Source organism: Rissa tridactyla, chromosome 1, assembly GCF_028500815.1.
Source record: "Rissa tridactyla isolate bRisTri1 chromosome 1, bRisTri1.patW.cur.20221130, whole genome shotgun sequence".
Lineage (NCBI taxonomy): Eukaryota > Metazoa > Chordata > Aves > Charadriiformes > Laridae > Rissa > Rissa tridactyla.
Window position 1 is genome coordinate 102,439,902 of NC_071466.1, and position 24,226 is coordinate 102,464,127.

At 38.8% G+C, this 24,226-nt stretch overlaps 1 protein-coding gene across 4 annotated transcripts in view; it reads right to left on the reverse strand.

The window, feature by feature from the left end:
• The window catches only part of DOP1B (DOP1 leucine zipper like protein B), a 51,370-nt gene that overhangs the window by 15,485 nt on the left and 11,659 nt on the right, over positions 1–24,226 (reverse strand). For 3 of the 4 annotated variants that reach the window (XM_054218146.1, XM_054218155.1, XM_054218166.1), the window contains exons 3-20: positions 22,312–22,493; positions 22,041–22,211; positions 18,893–19,082; positions 17,957–18,055; positions 17,113–17,236; positions 16,296–16,396; positions 15,752–15,866; positions 12,404–12,524; positions 11,774–11,893; positions 11,059–11,161; positions 10,378–10,569; positions 8,756–9,449; positions 6,962–7,233; positions 6,410–6,562; positions 5,276–5,376; positions 4,405–4,595; positions 1,003–2,617; positions 257–368 (exon numbers count right to left, since the gene is read on the reverse strand). In XM_054218146.1, the coding sequence (XP_054074121.1) occupies positions 257–368; positions 1,003–2,617; positions 4,405–4,595; positions 5,276–5,376; positions 6,410–6,562; positions 6,962–7,233; positions 8,756–9,449; positions 10,378–10,569; positions 11,059–11,161; positions 11,774–11,893; positions 12,404–12,524; positions 15,752–15,866; positions 16,296–16,396; positions 17,113–17,236; positions 17,957–18,055; positions 18,893–19,082; positions 22,041–22,211; positions 22,312–22,493 (4,656 nt within the window). The remainder of the gene's footprint in view (positions 1–256; positions 369–1,002; positions 2,618–4,404; positions 4,596–5,275; positions 5,377–6,409; positions 6,563–6,961; positions 7,234–8,755; positions 9,450–10,377; positions 10,570–11,058; positions 11,162–11,773; positions 11,894–12,403; positions 12,525–15,751; positions 15,867–16,295; positions 16,397–17,112; positions 17,237–17,956; positions 18,056–18,892; positions 19,083–22,040; positions 22,212–22,311; positions 22,494–24,226) is intronic. The other variant, XM_054218176.1, reaches the window with a different exon arrangement.

A 24,226-nucleotide genomic window follows, 5' to 3' on the forward strand; every position in this document is an offset into this window, starting at 1 on the left:
TTGTGTGACCAAGATCATCATGAACATCTGCTTAAAACTGACTTTCTGTCTTCAAACAAAAAAAATAAATTTAGTCCCCCTTCCTTACACTTTTACTTTGTTCGCTTCTTTTGGCAAGCTATGAGACTTCTTTAAGGTTATCTTCTTGTACAAGCGCTGCTTTACTACTTATATTCATCTCTGAATGAAAAAGCGATGCATACTTTGACAAACTGGTGCCAAGGCATCAAGCAAATGGTAAGCATTATGCACTTACCTTTCTAGCTTGATTAGGGTGATCCAGAAGGCAGAAGTGACCAATGGTTGTTAGACCTTCCAAAAGGGTTAGTGGGTAATCAGGCGTAACATTTTCTCTTTTACAAGTTAAGCTTTGGAGGGGGGAAAAAAAATAATAATGATTAACGGGCCAAGTGGATTTCCTCGATTAAAAATTCCAGTAGAAATCTGATTCTATACAATAGTTAAAAAAAATAATGGAATGACAAGACAGCAATATCAAAACAAAGGATTCACAAGCTATGCTTGGACAACCCTGTTTCCTTGTCTAGATCTTTTAAAATACTATTCCCCACCTGACTATAAATATTCAGTGTTCAATTATTTTTCCCTACTCCTTTCACTTACTGCCTCTTCTGAACAATATCACTGTATTTTTCTTCTCCAGGGTGTCTCTCCTTAATTAGTCCTCCAAAATCCTCCATCTTGTCAAAACTGGGAACTTCTTTTTTACTTGGTAGCAGGCAGAGGGGGACAGGAAATATCACAGCTGCTGGTCATTCTTGCTGCTGGTCCCCTGTCCTCTCTTCCTCCAAACACAGTGACCCCTGCTGCAACAATACTGCCTCCACCTCACCTGGGCTCAAGGGACGGATGCCTGCAAGTGCAGCAGGGTTTGAGGATCAAACTCTGGGAGCCACAATGCTAAACCAGTAAGTTACCATGCGCTACCCTGTAGTAAGGGGAATTTTTCAGCATAACAAATCCCACACTGCAGACTCTTACCTTGCAGATGTTTTTGCAGATGTCTTCACAGCTTCATTTTCATACTGCTTGACAAGCTCATCCAGGTTTTTACATATCTGTACAATAAATGGTGCCACAGTCCAGCCTAAGGACTTCCCAAAATAGGGCAGGGAACATGTGACTAAGCCTACCCAAGTGGGATGCATCCCATAGCCATACTCCGGTTGCAAACCTCTAACCACAGCAGAGACGAACAATCCCTGTGAAGTTATTGGGTGCGGATAGACATATTGCATTGCACCAATAGCCTGCTGGAAATTAAGAGCCTGCTGCCATTCCTTAGAGAGGTCTGGCTGATTCTCCTGCTCCTCAGGAGTCTGTCCAAGATGGTGCTCCAAGACAATCAATACCTGCAAAAGCTTCAGCAACTCAATCTGGAGGGGGTGTTCGCTCCATATTTGATCATGCCCAAAATTGATTAGGCTCTCTTCAAAGAGTTCTGCTTCAGGAACATTATTGACTCCATCTGCCATAAGCAGTTCATACCGTTTCTGACTTGTATACATAGATGCAGACAAAGAAAGGAGAACAAACTCCTGAATTTTGCATCTTCCTAGCAAATTGTGTATGAACTCTACATTCTTACTCTCCGCTGCCTTTGCCATGGTAGCTAGCTGGGTCATCATTCTGATCAGGACTTCCACGCTTTTTACTTGAACATCTCTGTTGCCAAGCACATCTCTGTGTGTGACCTTCAAGTAGCATGGATAATATGAGCGCAGAAAACTGAGACAGAGGTAAGTGAGCAATTCTATTAGAAGAGAATGGGGACACATAGTCGGGGACTGAGTCTGAAGCTTGCCATAAAAACTTTGCCCTACAAGAGCTTCCTGATGGCGAGCTAAAAGATTGTAAATAAGATTCAAATGTGCTGTGGAGCTGGTATCCATGCTTGTACTAGCTACAGCTTCAATAAATTCTTTAGGGTTTGTTTTAAGCACTGCCTCCAGAACAGAAAAAGCATACAATACCCTCTTAGAATCATAAGGCTGCAAATATAGCAGCATGTGTTTGAACAGAGCCTCAATCATCTCCTGTTTTTCCTTCTGTTGCTTGAGCAACCTAGAATGGGTAATTTCCTGGAGCTCCAAGTCCACCTCTTCATCACTTGACAGAGACTCTGATGCTTGAGTCCTCTCAGAGTCAGCACGCACAAGGTTTAGTGCTGCACTGGATTTAGAGCTTTCAGGAAGGAATGCGTTGAGCAAACTCATATGGTTTGTGGTCTCTTTGCCATCAGTTGCAGCACTGTCATTGTCCTCATTGCTCACTTCTTGCAGCTCCAGAGAAGGAGAAAAAGAGGATGTATTTTCACTGTCATGGCCTGTGCTGGTGTCTGCTGATTCTGTGTGCTCACTGTTATATTGGTCACCATCTGCTTCATGTGAAGTTACTGGATTACAAGAGCCATCGTTTTCAGACTGTTCAGTTTTTAACTCCAGCTTCTCTGGATCTTTTTCCACTTCTGCCCAAATTGCTTCTCTGTCCACAGTAGTAAACTGGCTCAGTGGAAGGTTCTCCTCGGAATCGCTCTCAGAGATGCCAGACTCTTTCAAAGAGGCCTTTTTCTTGCAAAGCCAGTCACGTATATCTTCTGAAAAAAAAATGGGTTGTTTTTTTTTTTTCAGGAGGAGTGTATAATAGTCTATTTCATACATAGAATCATAGAATAGTTTGGGTTGGAAGGGACCTTTAAAGGTCATCTAGTCCACACAACATGCTTTGTATTGAATAAATCATTGTAAGAAAAAAAGGTTAAAAAGCTACTCTGCTGTAGTCTAGTATTAATTGTAATGAGTGGAGCTAAAAAAACCCCTGGATTAAGGCAAGAATTTTTTTTTTCTTAAAGTGGTAAAGCAGTCCTAACCTACTGTTAAGTGCAAGAGAATAGGATAAAACATAAAGCACATGCTGCTTCTCTTATGCTATGATTCTCTAGATATGAATTTTTTTTTTAATGCTTCCTGAGCATAAAATGTTTGGTGAGATCAGGAGCGAAATGAGAACGATAACAACAGAAGCTTTTTTTTTTTTTTTGTAAAGAGCTAATGTTTTCCTTGGTTACATGCTGTGGAACAAGGAAGGAATATATTAGCTCTGTGTTTGTATAGCATCTAATAAACAGGTCCCTTCGGGTGCTATGAATGTCTGCCATCTATCTATTTGCCAACCAAGACAGAAAAGCAATTATGCAAGCAGACAGCTAGATTAACAATAATGAGACAGACAGGTGACACGGAAGTTTCTTTACACAAAACTACCGGACACTCCTCCACTGTCTTCCTGCTCTGCTCCAGGAAACAACCTTAGCTACTTGGGCCAAATGGTGCAGAGTGTCTCACATCCATACCACTCCCAGCAATCCCAAACCTGAACAGAGTGCCAGCCTTTGCAGGACTCTGCACTTGGAACAAACGCAGGCTCCACACCTGTCTCAGCCTTCCTCAGCTGCTCCCCACAGGTCTTTGTCATGCTTGTCTGTTCCACATTTGACACACAGATCATGTGTGGTTCACAATGGTTCTCATTATGGGTCTTAAAATGGACATCGTCCAGCTGTCAAATTCAGCCTGTCAAGGTAAAGGCGCCCTGCCACATTCCTAAATGTGGGTGTCTGGAGGTGATCTTCAATTCCAAACATCTCTCTGCTTCTACATCCTAGTTCTAGGATACCACAAGACATTTGCCACAAGGGCTTAGCTCTCTTCTTGAATCAAGATAGATCTTCTTTGGACAAAGACATTTTAATTTTCATAAGTTAGCAGAATTAGGTGGGGTTTTTTGTGCGGTGTGCCCTAAACAGCAAGATGTTCCTCACAACCTGTCTGATTATTTTAACGTGATGCTGTGGGAATCATTAACAAAAATCATTCTGCATAAAAAAACCTGGTACGAAGGCATGTGCTGTGCTGGGGCAAGATTGGGTTGAGAGAGTAAGATTTGCCTGTCCATCCTGCCTGCTGGAACAGTTCCTGGACTGACACAGTCACCAAACTGCTCCTGGATTTCATTTGGTTGCAGACCTAGTTTTGCTCGGGAAGGGATCCTGTAATCAGTGAACACACATGCAGTGTGGATCATCTGAGAATGGCAATGAGAAGTGAGGGACAAGATCCCAGAGCAAAGCGGGGAGCAATCCAAACCAACAGTGTAGGTGCAGCCACCATAATAGAAATGATCATTAGGCCTTCAACTAGCATGACTTACTCCTGAACTGTGTTTTAGGCATCAGTAGAGGTACCTGGATGAGGAGGAATCTATGGAACTGATGCAAGACAACTCAGGGTAACAGGATGCCATTGCATTTCGGAGACTACCTTCAGGAGGTGTTCAGGAGTATGCAATGCTATGTTAGCACTTACAGTCCAAGAACAGTTTTACCTGCTGAATTTTTCTGTTTGATGTAGTGGATGGACGTGCGCTGTGTCTTTGGATGAAGCAGCAGCAGCAGGACTGGTTCAAGAATCCGTGCAACATCATTAAGTGAAAGAGCACGGATCAGCCAGCCCTGTGCTGCAGCACCAATTGCGCCATCTGAACAATTGAGACTGTCCAGTACCACAAACAGAGACCTGAGTGGAGAAATCAGAACGAAGAAGTACAATTGAAATCCCTAAAAAAGTTAATGCAAACAACAAAATAGTGGCAGGGAACAGACATAGTGCATGTTCAAGTGAGCACCAGCCAATAGCTCATGTCTGCTAACAATAGCTTGATCATGCACATTTTCCTGAGTCGAGGTCAAGTACGCATGCATTTGTAGAAGGAAGGCCATACATATACTCACACTCTAGAAGAGCAGCATATTTTAAAGTTCTTTCACATATTTATTTAGAAAGACTCTTAATGCCTTTGTCTCATTTTATACAAAGGTTATGGTCTCATAAATAGGAAGTAAAACTAAAATAAGATTTTTTTTTTTGCACAAGTAGCTGGTTCTATTTTCGTTGGGAAAAAATCTAACCCACTCCAAGATAAAAAATGTCTGTTAATGCAGAAACTTGTCTGCAAGCTACTCTTCACATACAAAGCTCTTTTTATTTTTACAGAAACTTCCTTCACACAAGAAAGTGCACCATGCACAGAGAGTGCTTTAAAAGGTAACAGTGCAAGGAAGCTGAAGATCTTCCTTTTACTCGTTTTTTGTTCGCACTACAGAGAGCTTTTTCCCATCTCAGAAAAAAGAACAGAACAAAGCATGATACAGTTAAATATACAAATGCAAGTCCAAGCCAGTGGAAATGGAAAATACCTATCAAAGGACCGATTGTGAGAAGTCACTCTGCTGCCTTGGATCTCTCTGGTCAGATGCCACATGACAGAGAATCTGAACAGTGCTTCCAGCCTTGTCCCCTTTGCAAGGAAACAAGACAGATACATATTTTTTGCAGTATTTATCTCTGAGTAAAGTTTTCATGATTTTTAAACCTCTAGCAGAACAACAGCTATTGTGTAGATGACTGCTAATCCTTCTCAGGTAGTTTGAGAGCACTTTTCTATTTTGCAATAGATTAAACCAAAGTGCCATATATCCATGAATGCACAACCAAAACTTAACAGCCACAGTGTTTGTAGGAGCGAAAAAGGATGTGCCAATACACCAAAAATGTATTTCAGGATTCTTGTGTATAAACATTTTAGTCTTGATTTGGTGTTAGGGAGGTTTAAAAGTCGGGACAAACTGGAAGACATTGGTACATTAGGTAGCGTTCGCTACTGGTAATTTTGTTTGAAAGCTTTAAGAAGATTTCTAAACTTTTAAGTTTCAAAACTGCGGAACAAAGATATGAAAACAATACCGAAGACTGAAGGTGGCTGTTTTAAGTTTTATTGTGCAAGGTACTTCTCACAAATATACTGTAAGTTATTAAAGAACTCTTCTGTCATTAAACTAAGTAAGTAAAATAATTAATAACTGGCTCACTTAAAATACAGCTTACTTATTATGAGTAGGTGTCCACTAAGGTGGACACAGGGTCAATATTATGTTGACATACGCTTACAAGGTAATAAAGTCTTTTGTTGGAATATGAAGTTTACAAAATCAACACAAAATAAAATGATTTTAGAGTTATTGGTGGAGCTGGGTCAGTTTGGAAATACCGACAAAAACTGTATGATTTTAGATACTATGTGATTTGGGCCAAAATTAAAAAAACTCCAGCACTGACTGATAGAGCTTCTATCCAGGGATTAAGTTTAGCAGTACTCCCATGATGAACAAATCCCAGGGAACTGTAAAGGCGTGGAGAGAGTCTGTCAGACTCTTGGAAGACAGAGGGACCATGGGAGTGAAGATGTGGGGTGGGAGGGAACCGGAGGCAGTCTAGGAAGCACTGGAACAACTCTACAGTGATGAAAGGCCTTCAGTGAATACAGGACTTACTTTATCACGATCCAAAAGCGCGTGGCAGATAATGTCTTCGCAGATATTTGCTGATGGTGCCAAGCAGTGCAGCCTGTAGAACAGTTCCACACAGGCAATATGATGCTCCCGTGTCTCTTTGTTCAGCTGATTCCAGAGCACACATGCTACTCTCTAGGGGAAAATAACAATATTTAATAATAATAATAATTATAACAACAACAACAATAATAATAAGTGCGATTTCTTCCCTGACTTAAAAGCTTTCCATTGCATAAATGCGCACTATTACCAAAAGGGATTTCCAAATTGTCTTAGGTTAGCAAAGAACAAGAATTCAGGTTGTACATTCAGACCTAAAGAAATGCAAATTTCCGACCCTGGTAGGACAGATTATTCAAATGTACGCGCACCAGAAGTTAAGAAAAGCATTTCTGCTTCTATTTTCTGGGTCAAAACTTAACAGATTGTACATGTGTCAGGCACAGCAATTGGAAACAAAGTAATTAAGAAAAAGATCTTGGAAACCACCCTCATACCAACACTAACATCAATAAAAAAGAAAATCGACACCTGGTAGAAATCTGTTTTCTCTGAGATAATCTTTAGAACTCCAGGAGCAATGGGAGGAAGGGTGACCATCTGTAGCTTTCCAAAGAAGGGGTTGTGGCCAGACACTTTGTATCGCTTCATTCTGTCTTCTATCACAAGTGCTAGTGACTGGGAATGGTTGATCACCTCCAGCAGCGTGAAGATGGACACATTCTGAACGTAGCAGTCATTCACACAACAGCATATTGTCATTAAGGACTTCAGCCACAGAGGGAAGCTGACATCACAACCTCCTCAGAAGATAAGTGAGAAAAAAGTTTTTGAATAATCTCAAGATTATGGTCATATTTCCAAGAATTCTTCAATCAAGCCCACAAGACCAACAGACAAAAATGACTGCCCAAATCCAACTCTCATGCTGTCATTGAGTCCCTTACTTTGGAAGGGACTTTCTTCAAAGCAAGTTGTATTATTTTCCCTATTTCTCCCAGCAGAAAGCTCTTGCAGGACCTCAGTAACCTGGTAACTAGTGGATTTCTGCTTTCCAGTTTACGTTTAATAACAACTAGTTTTTCCAGCTGCTGTTTTCCAGCTGTCATTGTCAAAACCAACAACAGAGGTCTGCTGATCCAAGGATGCTCTCGTGGGTAGCACTGAGGTGTATCGTTTCAGAAACCATGAAGTACACAAGGAACTGATACGGCTAACATCAAGTCTAGCCATCATTGTCCCTCCTGTGTGAATAACCAGATGAAGTTTTATTAAGGCTTGACTGGAAACTCTGAAGTATGAGTTCACACCTCTGGCTTCAAAACCAAATATTTTAGCTGCTTTACTACCACAAAAAAATGAACACTCTTCCTTCTCCACATCAGGCAACTTCTGTATCATATTCGAACCAGACCTTCATTATTAGAAGTTCTCTCCTTTTGGCTTTAAACCTTACTGTATTCTCTGGGGTGTGCAGTTGAAAAGAATTTTGCAAATAGACTTCTGTAATCCTAGGATGATATTCCAAAGAAACACAATTATGAAAGCAAGCCTTCTAAGTTCAGCTACAATGAACTTCCACATGGAAGGCACTGCAAATATACAAAAGTCTCCATGTCAAGCAGACAGCTCACCTATGTGGATGATGGGCATATCATCACTTTGCTAAGGACAACAGCAGAAATTTGTAGTGACGTGAGGAAGAGAACCCAATTTTCCAATTTCAGACCTCTCCATTCACTACAAACCTATCTTGTCAAGTAGGCTTCAGGCCAATAACTGCTTCTGCTAAAGCTAATGAACTTGAATTGCCAGAATGAACAGGCCTTCCAATTAGATAAGATTATTCTAATATGGTATCTTACATCAGACTCCTTTGAGTTCTGAGGATTAGGGAAAGACCTAGTTTTGCTTCTGTTATGGTTTATAGCTCCAGTTTTCCAACTACACCCATCTCCCTCTAACACATCCTTTTTTTTGGGGGGTGGTATGACATGACACGGACTGGGGGGGAAGGAGTTCCTGAAAATCTTGAACCATGCCACAAGGCTCTACAGGCCCATCGGTCTTTTCATCCCTTCAGCAACAAGTTTTGTATGGAAATCTTTCTAAAGACTGTGAATTTAAAAAGCTTGGTAAAAATTGTCCCTCAGCTGCAAGACACAAAACACACGCTGATATGGGTAAGTCACATGCAACTTGCCTTCCGCCCTGTCAAAGGGCATTACTACCAGCCCTGGTCACATGTCTTGCAAATAGCCAAGCTCACACTGCTATTTGCATTCTCAGATGCTGAAGTTGCCCAGTAAAGGAATATTTTCTTACCAGGGACCTGAAACAGAGAGAGGTACAACTGTTCCATCTCCTCCTCCGAAAGATAGACTGGGAATGTGGTACAATCCAACAAAAGGTGACAAGCCGCAGCGAAAGCTTCCTTGCAGTCACCTCTAAGGGGTCCCAAGACAAGCATCACTTGTTCTAAGTCCCACTCTTCTTCCTCCTTTTCCTTTTTATTACCAGAGTTGCAGTCAGAAGGAAGAGGATGAGAACTCTTGTTCTTGAATGGTGACCCTCGAACTGAGAACAAGTCTGAAAGCATTTGTTTAAACTGAGGTACAGTGATTTGCTTTGCATCCCATGGGCTCTTCTTCTTGCTAGCACTTTCAGGTAATCTGTAGCCATTCTCTTTTTTCTCTTTTCTACTCAGATTCATTGCTGAGATGCTTTCGTTACTTGTTTCTTGAAATTGCACCCCAAAAATACATTTACTGGAAAACTTGGCAACCAGCTCTTGGATGCAATACAAAGTCTTCTGAATGCTACCCCCTTTCTTCCAGACATCATCTCTCTCAAGGGTCACAGTTGGCACCCCCAAGTGCTGAGAGAGCTCTGGGGAGGAAGTGCTTAGACCAATGCCACTGTCTTCTGACTTCAGGGGAGGGAATGGAGTCTCATCCTCCTCCTGCAGCACAGACTTAGTGTCCAAGGTTATGTCCACGTTTTCCTTTTTCACTGGGCTCTAAAACAGGAACATTAATGTAGTTAATGTGGTGCCGCATAGATCATTTTAAACTATGTAGAACTGTGGCAGGCACTGGGGAACAGCAATGACAGAAAAAAAACCCCACCTAGTATTTACATTTTCTAGATACAGATTACTGTTACAAAATCATGAGACACAGTTATTTGTAAGGAGTTCAATTTGATTGCATTTGAAACCTAACAGATGTTTGTATAATCCTCACACCTTGACTCATCAAACACCAACAGATCCATAGCTACAGATACTTAGCAAATGGAAACGTTCCCTTAAAATCAATTCACCACTAGAACAGTATTACATATGTTGGATTATTTCTAGTCAAATGCATGTATTTGTTCTAGTGCAAAAGTTTGGCAGGCTGTGCTTGTGCGATTGCACTATGCCATCTATTCCTCATTCCTCATTGTGTCTCTTGCACACAAATAATACCACATTGTGTTAAATTAAAATATTAATTGAAAGTCTTGCAGACCTAACCAGCTGCAGAGCTGGGCTTGATTTGGCAACTCAAATCTTTAGCAACTGCTAAAAGATTGCTAAACTGCTAAATGCTGAGTGCCTTTTTAAAACCATGAAGATCACATTCTTCTCAAGAAGTAGGATTATAGCCCAAGTTTCAGACAAGACCTTCACTGTCACAAATAATTTGTCATCTGTCCCAGCTCCTTGTGAAAATTAACCCTATCCCTGCCGGAACCAGGACATAATTAAAAAAAGTCAGAACTGAATAACCAGTAAGAATAACAAGGCAACAGATAGCTCTGAAAGGGGCTAAAGATGGTAAGTTTCAAATATTTTTATTGCTGTAGTTATCATCTAGCCTTAAGTTAGGAGAATTAGCATTTTAAAATAAATTATATCATTAACAATTTTAAACATCTATGAGTAGCTGAAAAACACCTACCCCATTTCCACTTCCTGTCTCAATGTCCAAATAGGAAGGGGGCATTTGCACTTTGCTAAGCACCTTAAAACAGGTCTTTAAGGCATGAGTGAGTTCTGGTAAACCTAATACTTCCATATTTTCCAGGAGAGACTGCACCATATAACTGAGCATCTGTGGAAGATACTGAGTCTGCACTTCAGAGTAGAGTTCCTAAAATAAATAAGCATTATTTAAAATAGTTATCACATATTATTATTCAGCCGCCTATCAACAACGACCAAAGATTGTAAAGTCAGTTAATGAATGGTTAAGCTGTACGAATTTGCTTCAGTGCTATTCTTTCTTTCTTCATTCTACATGATAAGCACTGAATCATACCCTAAAAATCTTATGACAGTCAGCCAGCTACTAAGAGACCAAAATGTCCCAGGAAATTATTTACCCAAGAAGCAAAAAGTACATTTTTTCATTTCTTTGATAGAATCACCATATTTTAAAATGCCAACAATTTTTATTTTGCTAGGCAATGGCACAGGTAGCCATATATAGGTCAACACATAAAACTATTCTTTGCAGGACATAGCATGCATATGCACGTGTACGCCAATTTGCCTATTTTCATTTTAGGTAATCACAACATGAATTATTTGATTTTAAGTTTCTTAAGACTTCAAAGCAGTTAACTTCAGGTTGCCTTACCAAAGGAATCACGTCAAGAAGAAACACCAATAGCGTGCAGAGCTCTGAAATTGTAGGACTGCTAATATTTTCAAGAGGATATCTCATCTGTGTGGATTTGTTTCTGGATTGAGAGAAACATTATAATGTGAGCTTTTTTCCTGTCAAAGTTCTTGTTACAATAAAAACCATTCATTAAAACCAGCACAAAATACCGAACAGCTAGGCTTTCTGAAGCAACGTAGGAGGGGACTTCTAATACAGCAGGATAAAACATTCTGTCAGACACACCTAAACTGTCGTTTGCATGTGGAATACTAAAGTGCCTCTGATTTTCAGATTGAATCTCTATACATAATCTTACTATTTAAAGTATGATCTTCTCCTTTATATTTTGAAAGAAATAAAAATGATCGATATCTATATCTTTGTTTTTCTTAAAAAAAACCTTGTTATTCTAAGGAAGACCTCTTCACCTGCCCTCCCAAACCTTCTCCTCCTTCAGTTGCCATTTTGAAAATAATTGATTTTGTTCTCAGGTTGCTAGTTTCCATCTAATTGTTTACCCGTTTGCATTCTTGAGTTATCTTAGGACGCAACTTACATATCTGTCTGATTCTAACATGTGTTATGTCCCTTCCAGAATTTAAATGCTTCAGTAAACTTTATTATCTTACACAGATAGCTCTTAAGTGGTATTTTTAAGAGGAGCGCTATTGTTTGACAACATAAACACCTGAAACAATCTTCGAAACATTTGGTCAGGTAATCCCAGAGAAAATCTGTGCTTAAGGATGTGATCAACAAGTTGACTGTTTTGACAATTTCTGAAGCATTTTTGTTCTCTTTGATTGCACTGTGGAAGAGAAAAAAAGGTAAAAAAAAAAAAAAGAAACAGATGTCAGTGAAGATTTGAAAAGCATGCACATCACAGTATTAGCTGATGCGTTCTAAAATCTTTTTCCCCATTTCTCTAGAAGCTAAAAGACATTGATTGTTTTAAATCAAGGACTATGTCACTCTGGGATAGCTGGAGTTTGAGCATCTTTCTCCCACATGAAAGAAATCAAGCCTTTGACTTTGAAAATCAAAAGGCTAAGAGTTCTGTCACCAAACAGATTTAATCAACACAAAACTGGATTTAATCAACACAAAACATATACAGTGTACTTCATTTTCTTCTCTGCTAATCAAAGAGAAATCAAGCGTGTGGGGGGTAAAAGGGTAGTCATAGGAAAATCTCATCTTCTGTACAGAAAGTCACTTTGTTAAAAAGCTAACCTTCCTTAAATTGCTTAGATTTTAATAAGTTCGCTTAACATAAATGATATCATTTCAGTTCATAGTTGAAAACTTGTAGTTATACCTTGCAAGTGTGTTGCCACTTTGATTGTAGCTAAGCTTGAGATCAGAACCAAGTGCATCTTTGCAGTAGGAATAAAAGGCTCTAATAACTTCAAGGAAGAGATCCCCAACAACCTGTGGCCCTACAATTGAAGGAAAAAAGAATCCAGTAGTTGCACCAAAGTGATTGCTAGGCGGCTCAGTTACAAACTTGTATGGACTTAAATTAGGGGTAGCTAGACTGAAAAACCACAATCACCCAAGTAGAAAGAAAATGCTTATGTGGCTTTTTAAAATGTCAGATTTTCCAGTAAATATAAAATTAAACATAGTTAAATATTTGGGTTTGTTTTGAATTCTGGTTAAATATTACCCGTTGTTCATTTTAGGAACTTTTTAAAGTGATACTTGGAAAGCCATAGCACTGGTTCTATGTTACACTTAAATCACTTCAGTAAGGCACCTACACTGGAAACATTCATAAGTGGGCAGAATCATAACCATAAATCTGCAGTTCACATGCCAAAAATAATCACCGTGTCTGTATCCATAAGGAAAACAAGCAAATTTCCCAATTCACATTTAGCATAGTAGACTTGATTAAATTTTGAGGGACAGAAGCTGGAAAAATCAGCAAATTGAAGAAGTTCAAATGCCTAAATATATTTTAAAAATGCATATTTATAAACAGTTTTAAGAAGAAAGTGTAAGTTAGGCATGTGCTGTGGTGGTGTGCTCTCCCCTTTTCCCCTCCCCCCCCCACCTCCGGCTCCTGCTCAAGCCATGGCCATCAGCGGGAGTTGTTATGAGTTGCACTTGAACTGTGGGAGATGGCTGGCAACACAACCAAAACACTGTCTGGAGTGGGAACCTAGGTACCCTGTTCCCATGAGAATATGACTATAGGTCAATTATCTTACTCCATAAATAGGGGACAGCCCAAGAGCCCTTGAGCTCTCCTGCACGGCAGCGGGCTGCATGACAGGATCTCCCCTTGAGTGGGGACGCTCGCTTAAGGTTCTTCTCCTCGAGGCTGAGAGATGCCTTGCTGCAACAGATTCTCGGTAAGTGACTAATAGCATGCTGAACTTTGAAATCTTAGCTAAGTGATATAAGGATTGATTGCGTATATATAATCCTTTAGATATAAACCGTTGACCAAGTCTGGGACTAGGATTGGATCCAGCCGCACCTAGACTCCTCTCTGAGAAGGAGTTCAGAAAGCAAGGGGGTCCTTTCTGAACCTCGTGACTCAACGGGAGGGTCTCCCTGAGAGCTTGTCTGACCCTCGTCTCTATGCAGTAAATAATCAAGTGTACCCTGGCATCGAATCTCGTAAAACACTGTCGCATTCACTACTAACTTTGTTAAATGACTGTTTTATGTTAATAAACATTTCACTACTCTCTTACAAGTGAAGTTGTTCACTCCGCTTGCAACAGTGCTGACAACTGCACCCAATTTTGAAGGGTCAGCACTTTTTTGTTTTATGTGAAATTTTCTATAGCAGAGGTGAACAAATGATAAGTCCAATACTCTAAAAATGGAACCATTACAAAAATGTAATGTATAAAGCATTCCAATGAGTGCTTCTAAAAAGCTAAAAAAAAGTGACTAAAAGAAGCAGACAAGGACAAAGATTCTTGTTATATTTTAGTTTGCTACCTTAAAAAAACAAAACAAACCCCAAAAAGTTGCATTGCTAAATCCATTTCAAAAGGAAGTTAAAGACATACTAGCTCAAGGCTCAAGAAGTTATATTTTGTATGCTGACTGGAGCAGAAAGATTAAACTGTATAATGCAGTTCAGCTAAATAACCCTTATTTGTAGTTCAGATTAACAGTAATTGTCAGCCAAATAAAACATACAATAGGGTAGAATTTATCATCTACTTTCTAAATTAGATTAATTAATAAATTTATAATGTAACAACCTTAGTCTCTTCTTCAGCATTTTTGTCAGGAAATAAAAATACTTTCTATAAGAGGCTTTAATCATGATAAATTTTTTTCAAACCAGATAAAAACATTGGAAGGAAACATATGCACCACTGTCATAAACCAACTAACAACTGCTTCTACTAAGGTAGCATTCATTTGTTAGATAAGCAATAGAGACGCCTCATTTTTCCTGGCAGTACTGTGATAATTCTGTAACAAGAAATGGGCTTAAAATGACTTTCCTGACCCATGAAAGAGGATAAGCTTACCAGGTACAGGAGCAAAACGAACTGCCACTCAATTGTTTAGTCTCAGTTCATGAGTTTTATTTTAAGTCTACAGGCTTAGTTAATGGTAACGTCACTCCCCACAGCCCCCAGAATAATGCCTGGAACAACACTTTGGGGTACAGTCAGTTGCTAAGACTCTTAACAAATACCAGTTAACCAGTCCATAGGCTTCTCATACCTGTCAGATTCACAGAATATAATTTCAAAGATTTATCTATACATGGTTCTTACTGAATGCCATTAAATCCTAAAACTGTGTTGAGTCACTTTGCTTAATTTTTTCATGGAGAAAGGAGAACTTGCCCTTTAAAATAAGGGCTGGCTGAGCCTCACCCTTCTGGTGCTGGCAACTTCACGTACACAACAAGACAAACATGTGACAGGGAAGAGGAGGAAATTCTTCACAGCTCAGTCACGAAGTCTGAAACTATAGCTCCCACAGCAACGTTAGGCCAGCACAAGCCAGCAGTACCATCGACAGAGGCACCCCTACCTCCCCACACCCATAAGAAGTTGCTTCCAGTTGGAGCACCTGCAGGTTAGTGGTACTGCCCACTTTGGCAGCAGTACCACATAAGGCCACCTGCCTGTGGGACGACAGTGTCCGGAAAAGCAACACGGTCGTGACTCTGATGCAAGTGTGTAGGAAGGCCTGCATGCACAGCCAAGCACTGCAAACAAACCCAGGCAAGAGTCGTACCGGTGGGTTTCCAGATAGAAGCCGCTTTATAAGACAGAACAAAAAGAGGCTTGACAGTATTTTAGAGATTAACCTCCAAGGAACAAATTAAGCAGAACATGAAAACTAGGGCAGAACTGGCTCTTTTTAACTGGCCCGTCTGATGGCACTTCTGAGCATGGAAGAGCGTTATCCTCATGAGGATATGTCCATGCTACACAGTGGAGTGCTCTGCAGAAGAGCCTGAGATAACCTGGAGAGGGTGCCTGCTCCAGAGGACCGCTCTGAACCAGGTCCAAGGCAAGGAACAGAGTCCCCTGCACACTAATGCAAAACACACACATATTCAGAATTAGGAAGAATTATACAGGGTGATGTCTTGAGTCCTACTGTCAAAGGCAATGAACACCGAGTTGTAACAGTCGCTAGCAGTCACAACAGAAGTGGAAAGCAACATTACCTATTTCAGGTTTGTCAAGGAGACTAATTAGGATGCGGAAGGGTTTCAAATAAGCTTGATGCTGTTCCTCTGTATCAGACTCTGGTAATTTCTGATGTAAAATTTCAATCAAACTCTAGTAAAAAGAAAACATCAAAATGTTATATGCAGAAGAGAGATTGCCATTTAATTAAGACCTGAAGTGTTTCTAAGTTTCATTTTGTTTAGTAACAACTACAATTGAACTTCAATTTTCTATACAGGATAGACAAATCAATGACATCTTCTCATCATCTGTACTCAAGAGCTGATCTTACTCAGAGAAGCATTTTTAAATAATTCATGTAGTTCATCAAAGATGCTACCTTTTGGTTTCATTAGATTCCATTTGTATTGTAAGCACATACAATATTGGGATAAATACAGCACAGTAGGCATTCAGAGAGATGAAAATATAACCACCAAAAGGATGCTATCTTTAGGGACATAAAGCGAAGGACAAACCAAGTGGCAGTGAACAATTCTAGGAACAGTTTGTTCTAACATTTGAAAGGATCATAAATACCTCAACCAAAAGATCTTTAGAATATTTTCCAAAGAAATAAATAGCATGGTCTTCAGAAGTTGCTGAGTCTGGAGCAAAAGTACCACCTTTAATATCAGAGCCTACAAGAAAAACAGAGGCATTAGGAGTACGGAAAAACACTACAGTACAGAGCACTACACACGTCATCTATACAAATATTGAAACTACACTGCCTTTTTAACCTTTGTCATTTCAACGCTTTGCTTGACATTAGCTCACGCACTGCCCAAGGATGGCCCACATATCACAGTTTGAGGCATCCAGATGTGCTATGCTGAACATAAATGAAAACCAAGGCCAGATCCAGACACAGGGTCAGCAAAGGCAACTTTCCTGCAACTACATGGCTGCAGCTCTTGCCCTGTCATATTAACTCTTATGCAGTTAAAAAGAGGCGGATGGAGAGAAGCTATAGCTCTCTTACGAGCTCCTTGACAATTAAGCCCATGTGGGAATTAATAGACTTCCATAAAAAATAGTTAAATAACTTAAAATAGCACCCCACTCCTTCCAGTCCACTGAACCCCTTCAGAACAAAGGTGGATGGGACCAGAAATAACTCAGCAGATGCCCTGTGATTCAGGACAGTGAAATGAATTCACCTCTGAAGAGAAGGCCTATTTGCCAAACAAATGCTTAATTTTATTAAACAGGTACTTAATAAATGTCAACTAAACAACACTTTATTTTATCATCATTCACTAACTGATGAAAAAGTGTATCACGTTTTTAAGTACTGATATTTTTTTCTCTTAGGTATTCAGAATATTGAATATCACTGTATGCTGTACAGTACCTAGCAACCACGCATATAATCTTCTATTGAGTGACATGTCTCTCCTCAACAATGTTTGTGTAGCTGCTGACAGAATATAGACTAAATCAGTCCTGCGCAATAGAATAGTGCTTTCGTTGCAGTCCTAGAATGAAAACCAAAAATACTTTAGCTGTTTATGAACATTTAAACAAGTCAAATTGGTAATGAGTTTTGTTTTTTTTTTAAACTGGTCATATTAATGTTTTGGAAAAAAAGGCAACAAGCCATCAACAACAAATTATATTGTGTACTAAAAATCTCAAGAAATGGAATCTGACACAACTGTGATCATTTTCCTATTTAAGGTACAAAGCTACAGTTAAGCTAAAAATACTAAAGACTTCATTATGTTATGACTTAAGACTTAAAATCACTTGCTACTTTCAAAATACTAGGTAAGTTAGGAAATGATGGGGAACAGCTCTTGTTTCAAGTAGTATTTTCTTTCCTAGTCTTTAACAGGAGTATCTTAGTTTAGCACAGACAATTCCAAATGCTGAAATTCTACTTGAAAAAGGAGCTCGATATTTTTTCCATATGCAGTTTCTCAGGTCTGAATACTTCAAGCACATTCCAAATATCATGCAATATTCACTGTGAAAGTACATCTTCATTTGAAGCTGTAAAGAGTCTGAGATGCAGCAGTGTCTCCTCTACTATTAAAATTTATGTGGGAACAACAAATTGCAAAATCTGTTAATTGATTTTGAAGGTACAAAATTCAGACATTTGGCAATAACAGAGGTAGGAGCTGGATTGGTTTCACAGAAGACACCTTCCTGCACAAAGCTCGCATGCAACATTACTAAAATAGTCCTCTTACCAAAGCTGTATAAAATGGGAAGAAGAAGAGAATCACTTCTAGGGTGTTTCTTTGCACAAGGACATTTGAATCCAATACTGATGCGCACAAAGATTTTATCTGTAAAAGGAAAAGAAAACACAATGGTGTTTTACTTCATGAGAACATTTAAACTACAATCACTGTTAATAATCACAAGAAGGAAAGAAAGCAAACTTGGTTACATGTGAACAATATCTTTTAAATAAGAAGATACTCAGCCAAAATGAATTAAAAAAAAGTTTTGTTGAATACTGTTAGAAGAATCATTAATACTTATGAAATACTTGGGTTTGTAACAATATAGAATACCACAGTGTGACATCACCAGCTATCAGACAGAACGTGAAGCCTCATAAAATGCAGATATTAAATTACTCTAACTAGCATTACAGTTATTCCATCACTCAAGTTTAACGTAAATTACTCCCTAGTGAAGATTTCCATTTTACCGAAAAAATAAAAAGATACTAGATTTCAAAATTGCCTTCCAGAGCTGCAAACACTTTGAGAAAACAACATTAAACATTGTAAATACTGTATTATAGAAAAGCTGGTCTTCAACCTTAAATGCAAATTCAGAACAAGTAGAGAAAAGTTATCAGGTTTAAGTTCTGATTTGAAACAGTCAGTCTTTTAAGGCTGTATGCAACACTGATCACCAAAAACTGCAGAAGCTTCAGAAGACTTGCATTCTGCAGGCTAACCAAAACTAGTAGGGGAGATTCTCTGCTATATTTCAGGTAAAATGCTCCCATGAAGTAACCATATTAAGCAATTCCATAAGCCTCTCTTTCTCTCTCTCCAAAATATTTTTAAGAGCACATCATTCTAATTGAATACAGAGAAGGCACAATCTGCTAGTACACAGGTCTTACAGCAGATTAGACTGTTCTACAGGGAATGTAATGAACTTACTGTGAGCTTATAATCGGTGCCAAGCATGTACTTCTGCTCTTTTCCAGACAGCTCTCTGTTGATATGACTGACAACAAAAAGAGAAGCAGGTAGCCTGATGGATGGGCTGACCAGGACACTGCCCCAGAGTGCTCCATAAAACATTTCTTGGCCCATCAACAAGGAGAGCTTCACAAGCAGAGCATCTGTTCTGTATGGAAATATATTTGACATGAGAAAATAGATTTTTGTTAGTTCAGTTTTGTACCATAAAACTGCAATTATACACAGACATTACTTATTTATCTTCCTCATCTTTGTATTATCAGTATTTCCCTTCTTACGTGAAGATGGCCAGCATCTAATTGTACGAAAACAATCAAAAAGCCCTCAATCCTTTGTCACTGTGCACACTCACTGAAACAAAGTTTCTGTGCATACTTTGTAAACTTCTCCAGTAATTACCTGCAAACATTAAGCTCTGATCAAATTACTGCAGTAGCTCTGATTGCAAAATATTTACAGTGAGACGTGTGCAATGCTGAATTGGAAATAGTTTAAGTTGATACTAGGCTCTGAAAGCCAATTTTATCAGTCTGGGAACTGGAAGATATCCTACATATTTGTACTTACAAATCAATGAGCTCAATTTGTAAGTCCCTGAATGAAAAAACCCATGAGATAAAATGACACGCTGTCAGTTATTGCCCAAAGGACTGGTACACCAGAATTAGTTTAAAGGCAATCACATTGGAGGTCTTATGACTGAAGGCACATTCTCTGCTTTGACAACTCTGTCAGTACTCTGGTATGTTACTATAACATAGGAATTAAAACGTCACGTGAGAAATGTAGAAGTGAGAAAAGAGGAAGAAGTCCAGCACAGAAGAAGGACACACTCCCCAATCTCATGTTCTTTTCCATTTCTTTATAAAGTAGCCCTCAAGCCATTTTTTCTTTTCTGTTTTGTGTGTGTGTGTGTGTGCAAACTCATGCATATATGTGTGTTTAAGAAGGTAATAGTTTCTAGGGTGAAGCCAAACCTGAGCTAGTACTTCTGCCACTTTCAGGAACAGCAGGGGATGTATTAGTGTTAGTCCTCAATGTCGAAGATTCTAAACATTTTCAGTGAAGAGTATCCCATGAAGCTGAACTTAAAATTAATCTCACACATCTTCCAACAAGCTATCTTGGTCTATCTTTCTTGCACCAGAATCACTACGATGACTAAACTAAAGAAAGATTTTCTCATGTAATTTTTATATTTCATAAAATACCATTAAATTACTTTTAGCATATATATTTCACAGTGAAATATACGGTCAGTTCCTGTCTGTGATCCTGTTTTTTCAAGGCAAAGAATCATAGAATTATAGAATACCAGGCTGGAAGGGACCTCAAGGATCATCTGGTCCAACCTTTCCTGGCAAAAGCACGGTCTAGAGAAGATGGCCCAGCACCCTGCTCAGCTGAATCTTAAAAGTGTCCAATGATGGGGAATCCACCACTTCCCTGGGGAGATTATTCCAATGGCTGATTGTTCTCATTGTGAAAAATATTCATTCTGTGTCCAATTGGAATCTCCCCAGGAGTAACTTGTCCCTTGTCTTTTCCATGTGACTCCTTGTAAAAAGGGAGTCTCCATCTTCTTTGTAGCCACCCTTTAAATACTGGAACGTATGGTTAAGGTCTTCCCTAAGCCTTCTTTTCTCAAGGCTGAACAAACCCTATTCTCTCAGCCTTTCCTCATATCACAGGCTTCCGAGTCCTTTGATCATCTTGGTGGCCCTTCTCTGGACACTCTCCAGCTTGTCCGCATGTTTTTTGTATAGCAGGGACTAAAACCGAACACAGTATTCCAGATGTGGCCTGACAAGCGCCGAGTAGAGTGGGATAACAACTTCTTTAACTCTGCTGGTGATGAGGAAAACAATGCCAATAAGAATAGGGAAAAAAGGTATAAAACCAGAAGTCGGATCTTGGAAGTTAATCTGCAGTTCCCATTAACTCACTATTTCAAATTTAGTCAGCTTCAAAATAGGTTCAGTCTCCCTAAAAAGGCTTCGGATAGACAGGAGATTTTGTTCCAAGGGATCCCCTTTCTCCCCCAAGTCCCCAGCAACTAGTGCTGTAGGAAAGAGAAAACTATGCACCATCACTTATAAGCCTGTCTGACAAAAAGCACATACTAAAATTCATGTTTCTACAGCAGATGTATAAGTGGTATATACTTGACCATAGATATGATGTTCTAGCAACTGAATGCTACTCAACAAGTTGGGAACACATACTCTTAGCTGCTCCAGCAATTGATATGAGCCTTCAAGCCTACTTGCTTTTAAAAAGAAGCATTAGAAGTATTTTATCAACTGTAATCTATGCAGCCTGGCATGTGTCACTCTTTTTTTTTTTTTTAAAGTGTACATACAGCTATTTAAGATTCAAAAAGGGCAGAGAGAACAGCAACACATCCAGACTGGTAATACAGAAGAAAGTACATTGCCAGTGCAACGTTTAGTGACTCTTTAAGCAAAGAAACATTTGGATGAAACCTACAGTGGTTGAGTTCTTAAAAGATCTTATAAAACAGTTCTGGTAACTGAAGTAAAACCACTACACAAATGGGTGCTGAGCTGGTCTTCTCAGCACTTTTCCTGATCCTGACATTATGGTACTGAATGCCATCGTCATTACTTCCATGAGCACCCAAGACTAAGAGAGATACATTTTTCCACAATATATTTTATACGAATTGCCTCTTGCTTGTGTCTTCAGAACCTGAGGGTAAGTATCTGGTATAGAAAGACTGGAAAAAATTCAGTTGCTCTCTTGTGTTACAATATTTAAATTGAATTTATCAACAGAGCAGTGGTTTGGGGAGTCAGGTTAATTATTTAGGAGTTCAGAGGAGCTTTAATTCTCTCAGCACATCTATTTTTAACCCTCCTTTTCCTCTTCTCTCCTCTTTTCCTCCTAAGATGAAAATAGAAGGGGAAAGGGTTTTTCTACTTTAGCACTATTAGTTTCATCTTTCAGGGACTTACCATTCTTCCACCCTTAGAAGCTCTTTTATCAAGCTTTCTATACACAGAGCTGACAGAATTTTCTTGAGAGTTCCACAGGAAAGCAAAATACTTTATATTGTTTTTAAATTAATATTAGTTCTCACCTGTCATAAATTTCTGATCCTTCTTCCAATCCAGGCAGCAGTCCAATTACAAAGGCTTGAAGACCAGGCAGGAGGGACTTTTGGAGAGGAAGAAAGTATTTCTCGTACAAACCAAGGAGAACAGGCCTCACTGACATTGCTGCGTTTGCCAGCAGAGGAAACAAACCAGAGCTTTTTTTTTAAAAAAAGGAAAAAATAAGAAAAAGTAAGAAAAAAATTTAGTTAATTAAAATAGACTGTGAAATACATATGCCTTTAAAGAAAAGTTTACCTGTATAAGAATAAATCCTTGGCAAGCCATTTTGTCCCAATAATTTTAAAGATTATTTCATAGGTTTCTAGTGCCTTTAAATGCACTCCACTAGGTAGTGCTGGATGCAAACACTGAGATAATCTTTTACTGATGATCAGCCGTCTTGGTAATAAAGAATACTTCAGGTTACTCTGAAGGGCCTGCAGAAGAAAGGAGATGAGAATAGCTCTAATGTAAAAGATGATGTATATCATGACTGCAGGTTCAAAGGTTTCCTACTAGCACATCGAGAAGAACTAAATGCATTCAAGAGTTTTATCTCATAAAAGCATTTTGTTACACTGAAACAGCAAAATTCTGCAATTGAGTTTTCATATGGAATCAGTCATGAACAATCTAGTAAAGGCTGGTCTTACATCATCTACAGGCTGGAAAAATAAGTCAAAGGGCAGGACAGAGACAGGGTACCCTTATCCTATCTCCTGGGGAAGCAGAGAAGTGACAAGAGCAGCATCTCAGCTTTTAAGGACATGGAATAAAGTAAGAATTAAGTAACTATCTTTCCTTGTAATTTTTCATTTTATGTATAGTTGAGATATAAAGAAAAAACCTTCGGACCAAAGCAGGCATAATTAAATGGGACAATAACATCTTAGAAGTTATTTGTAATTCAGTGTGGCTGCATTCAGTAAGCTTTGTTAACTATACCCACTGTGTTGATGTATAAGTAAAAGATCTTCAGGACAGGAAATAGTTAACTATTGCAGACAGACCAGGTCTCTGGAAAAAACAAACCGTGGCATCTTTCTGTGGAAAAATTACTCTCTTCCTTGAACCATGCACGCATTTCAGCAGGGTAAATAAGTATGTCTTTTCAATTCAGAGACAATTAAAAAAAGAAGTTGCAAGTTAATGGCACTTTAGCTTTTGATCACTGTCTTCTAATGAGAACAGATGTTTCACTGCTGATTGAATTTGGGATGTTCAGGATTAGGCAAATTCTTGACTCTCCCAAAGGTTAAGTCATGGTCTTATCCCATGTAATTGTTTTAACTTGAGGTTCTTCTGTCCTGCCTGAAAAAAGGTTTTGAAAAAGCAGCAGACAAGTGAACTAACCCTTCCTTGCTTATTTCTGAGAAAAAAACCAAAACAGTTCAGCAATGATTGTGGCATTCACTTGAATGCTGAACACTCTCATCAGCAGTAAGAGGGAGAGATAAACCCCATCACCTTTCAAAGGCATGTGCAACTTATTGTTTAAGACTTTGCAGTTGGTGGGCATGAGAACCTAGAATCTGTGAGACTACTATTGCGTTATTTCTCCCATTTGCTGCCCTGCCTAAACGGAGAGACCACCTGTTAGTAAAGAGTTTCTAGTAAATAAAATTTACTCCAGAAGAAAAAGGCTGAGAGTTTGTAACAACAGTAAATAGAAATGTCACACCATTCTTAAACATACAGTACAGATGCCTTTTAAAGCCAATTAATTTCCTTCCTTCACTCCCTCGCTACGAGCACGAGATTTGCATTTTAATAGGTACTAAAAACTAGAATCCAAGAATACAGCAATATTTCACACATGAAACTAAACCAGGTTATATTTGTGGTGTTATATTTTATATGTTTTTATATCTTTTCTGTTTGAGAGATTTACTCATATATTACATAAGTAATATTATTTCAATATTAAAGATTAGAAACCTTAGTACTTGTAACAACTTTGAAGACTGCTTGAAAGCTGGACTTTGAAACATTCTGTTTATATTGGTTGGTATGTATTTGCCCACACCCTCTGTATATATAAAAGAAGGTAATTACAAAAAAATATGCCAGTGGTAAATATTTTTCCTCTCAATTTTAAGATTGAACAAATAACATCTTAATATTCTATCAGTTAAAAAGTAAATCAAATAGGTAGAAAATGGAAACATTC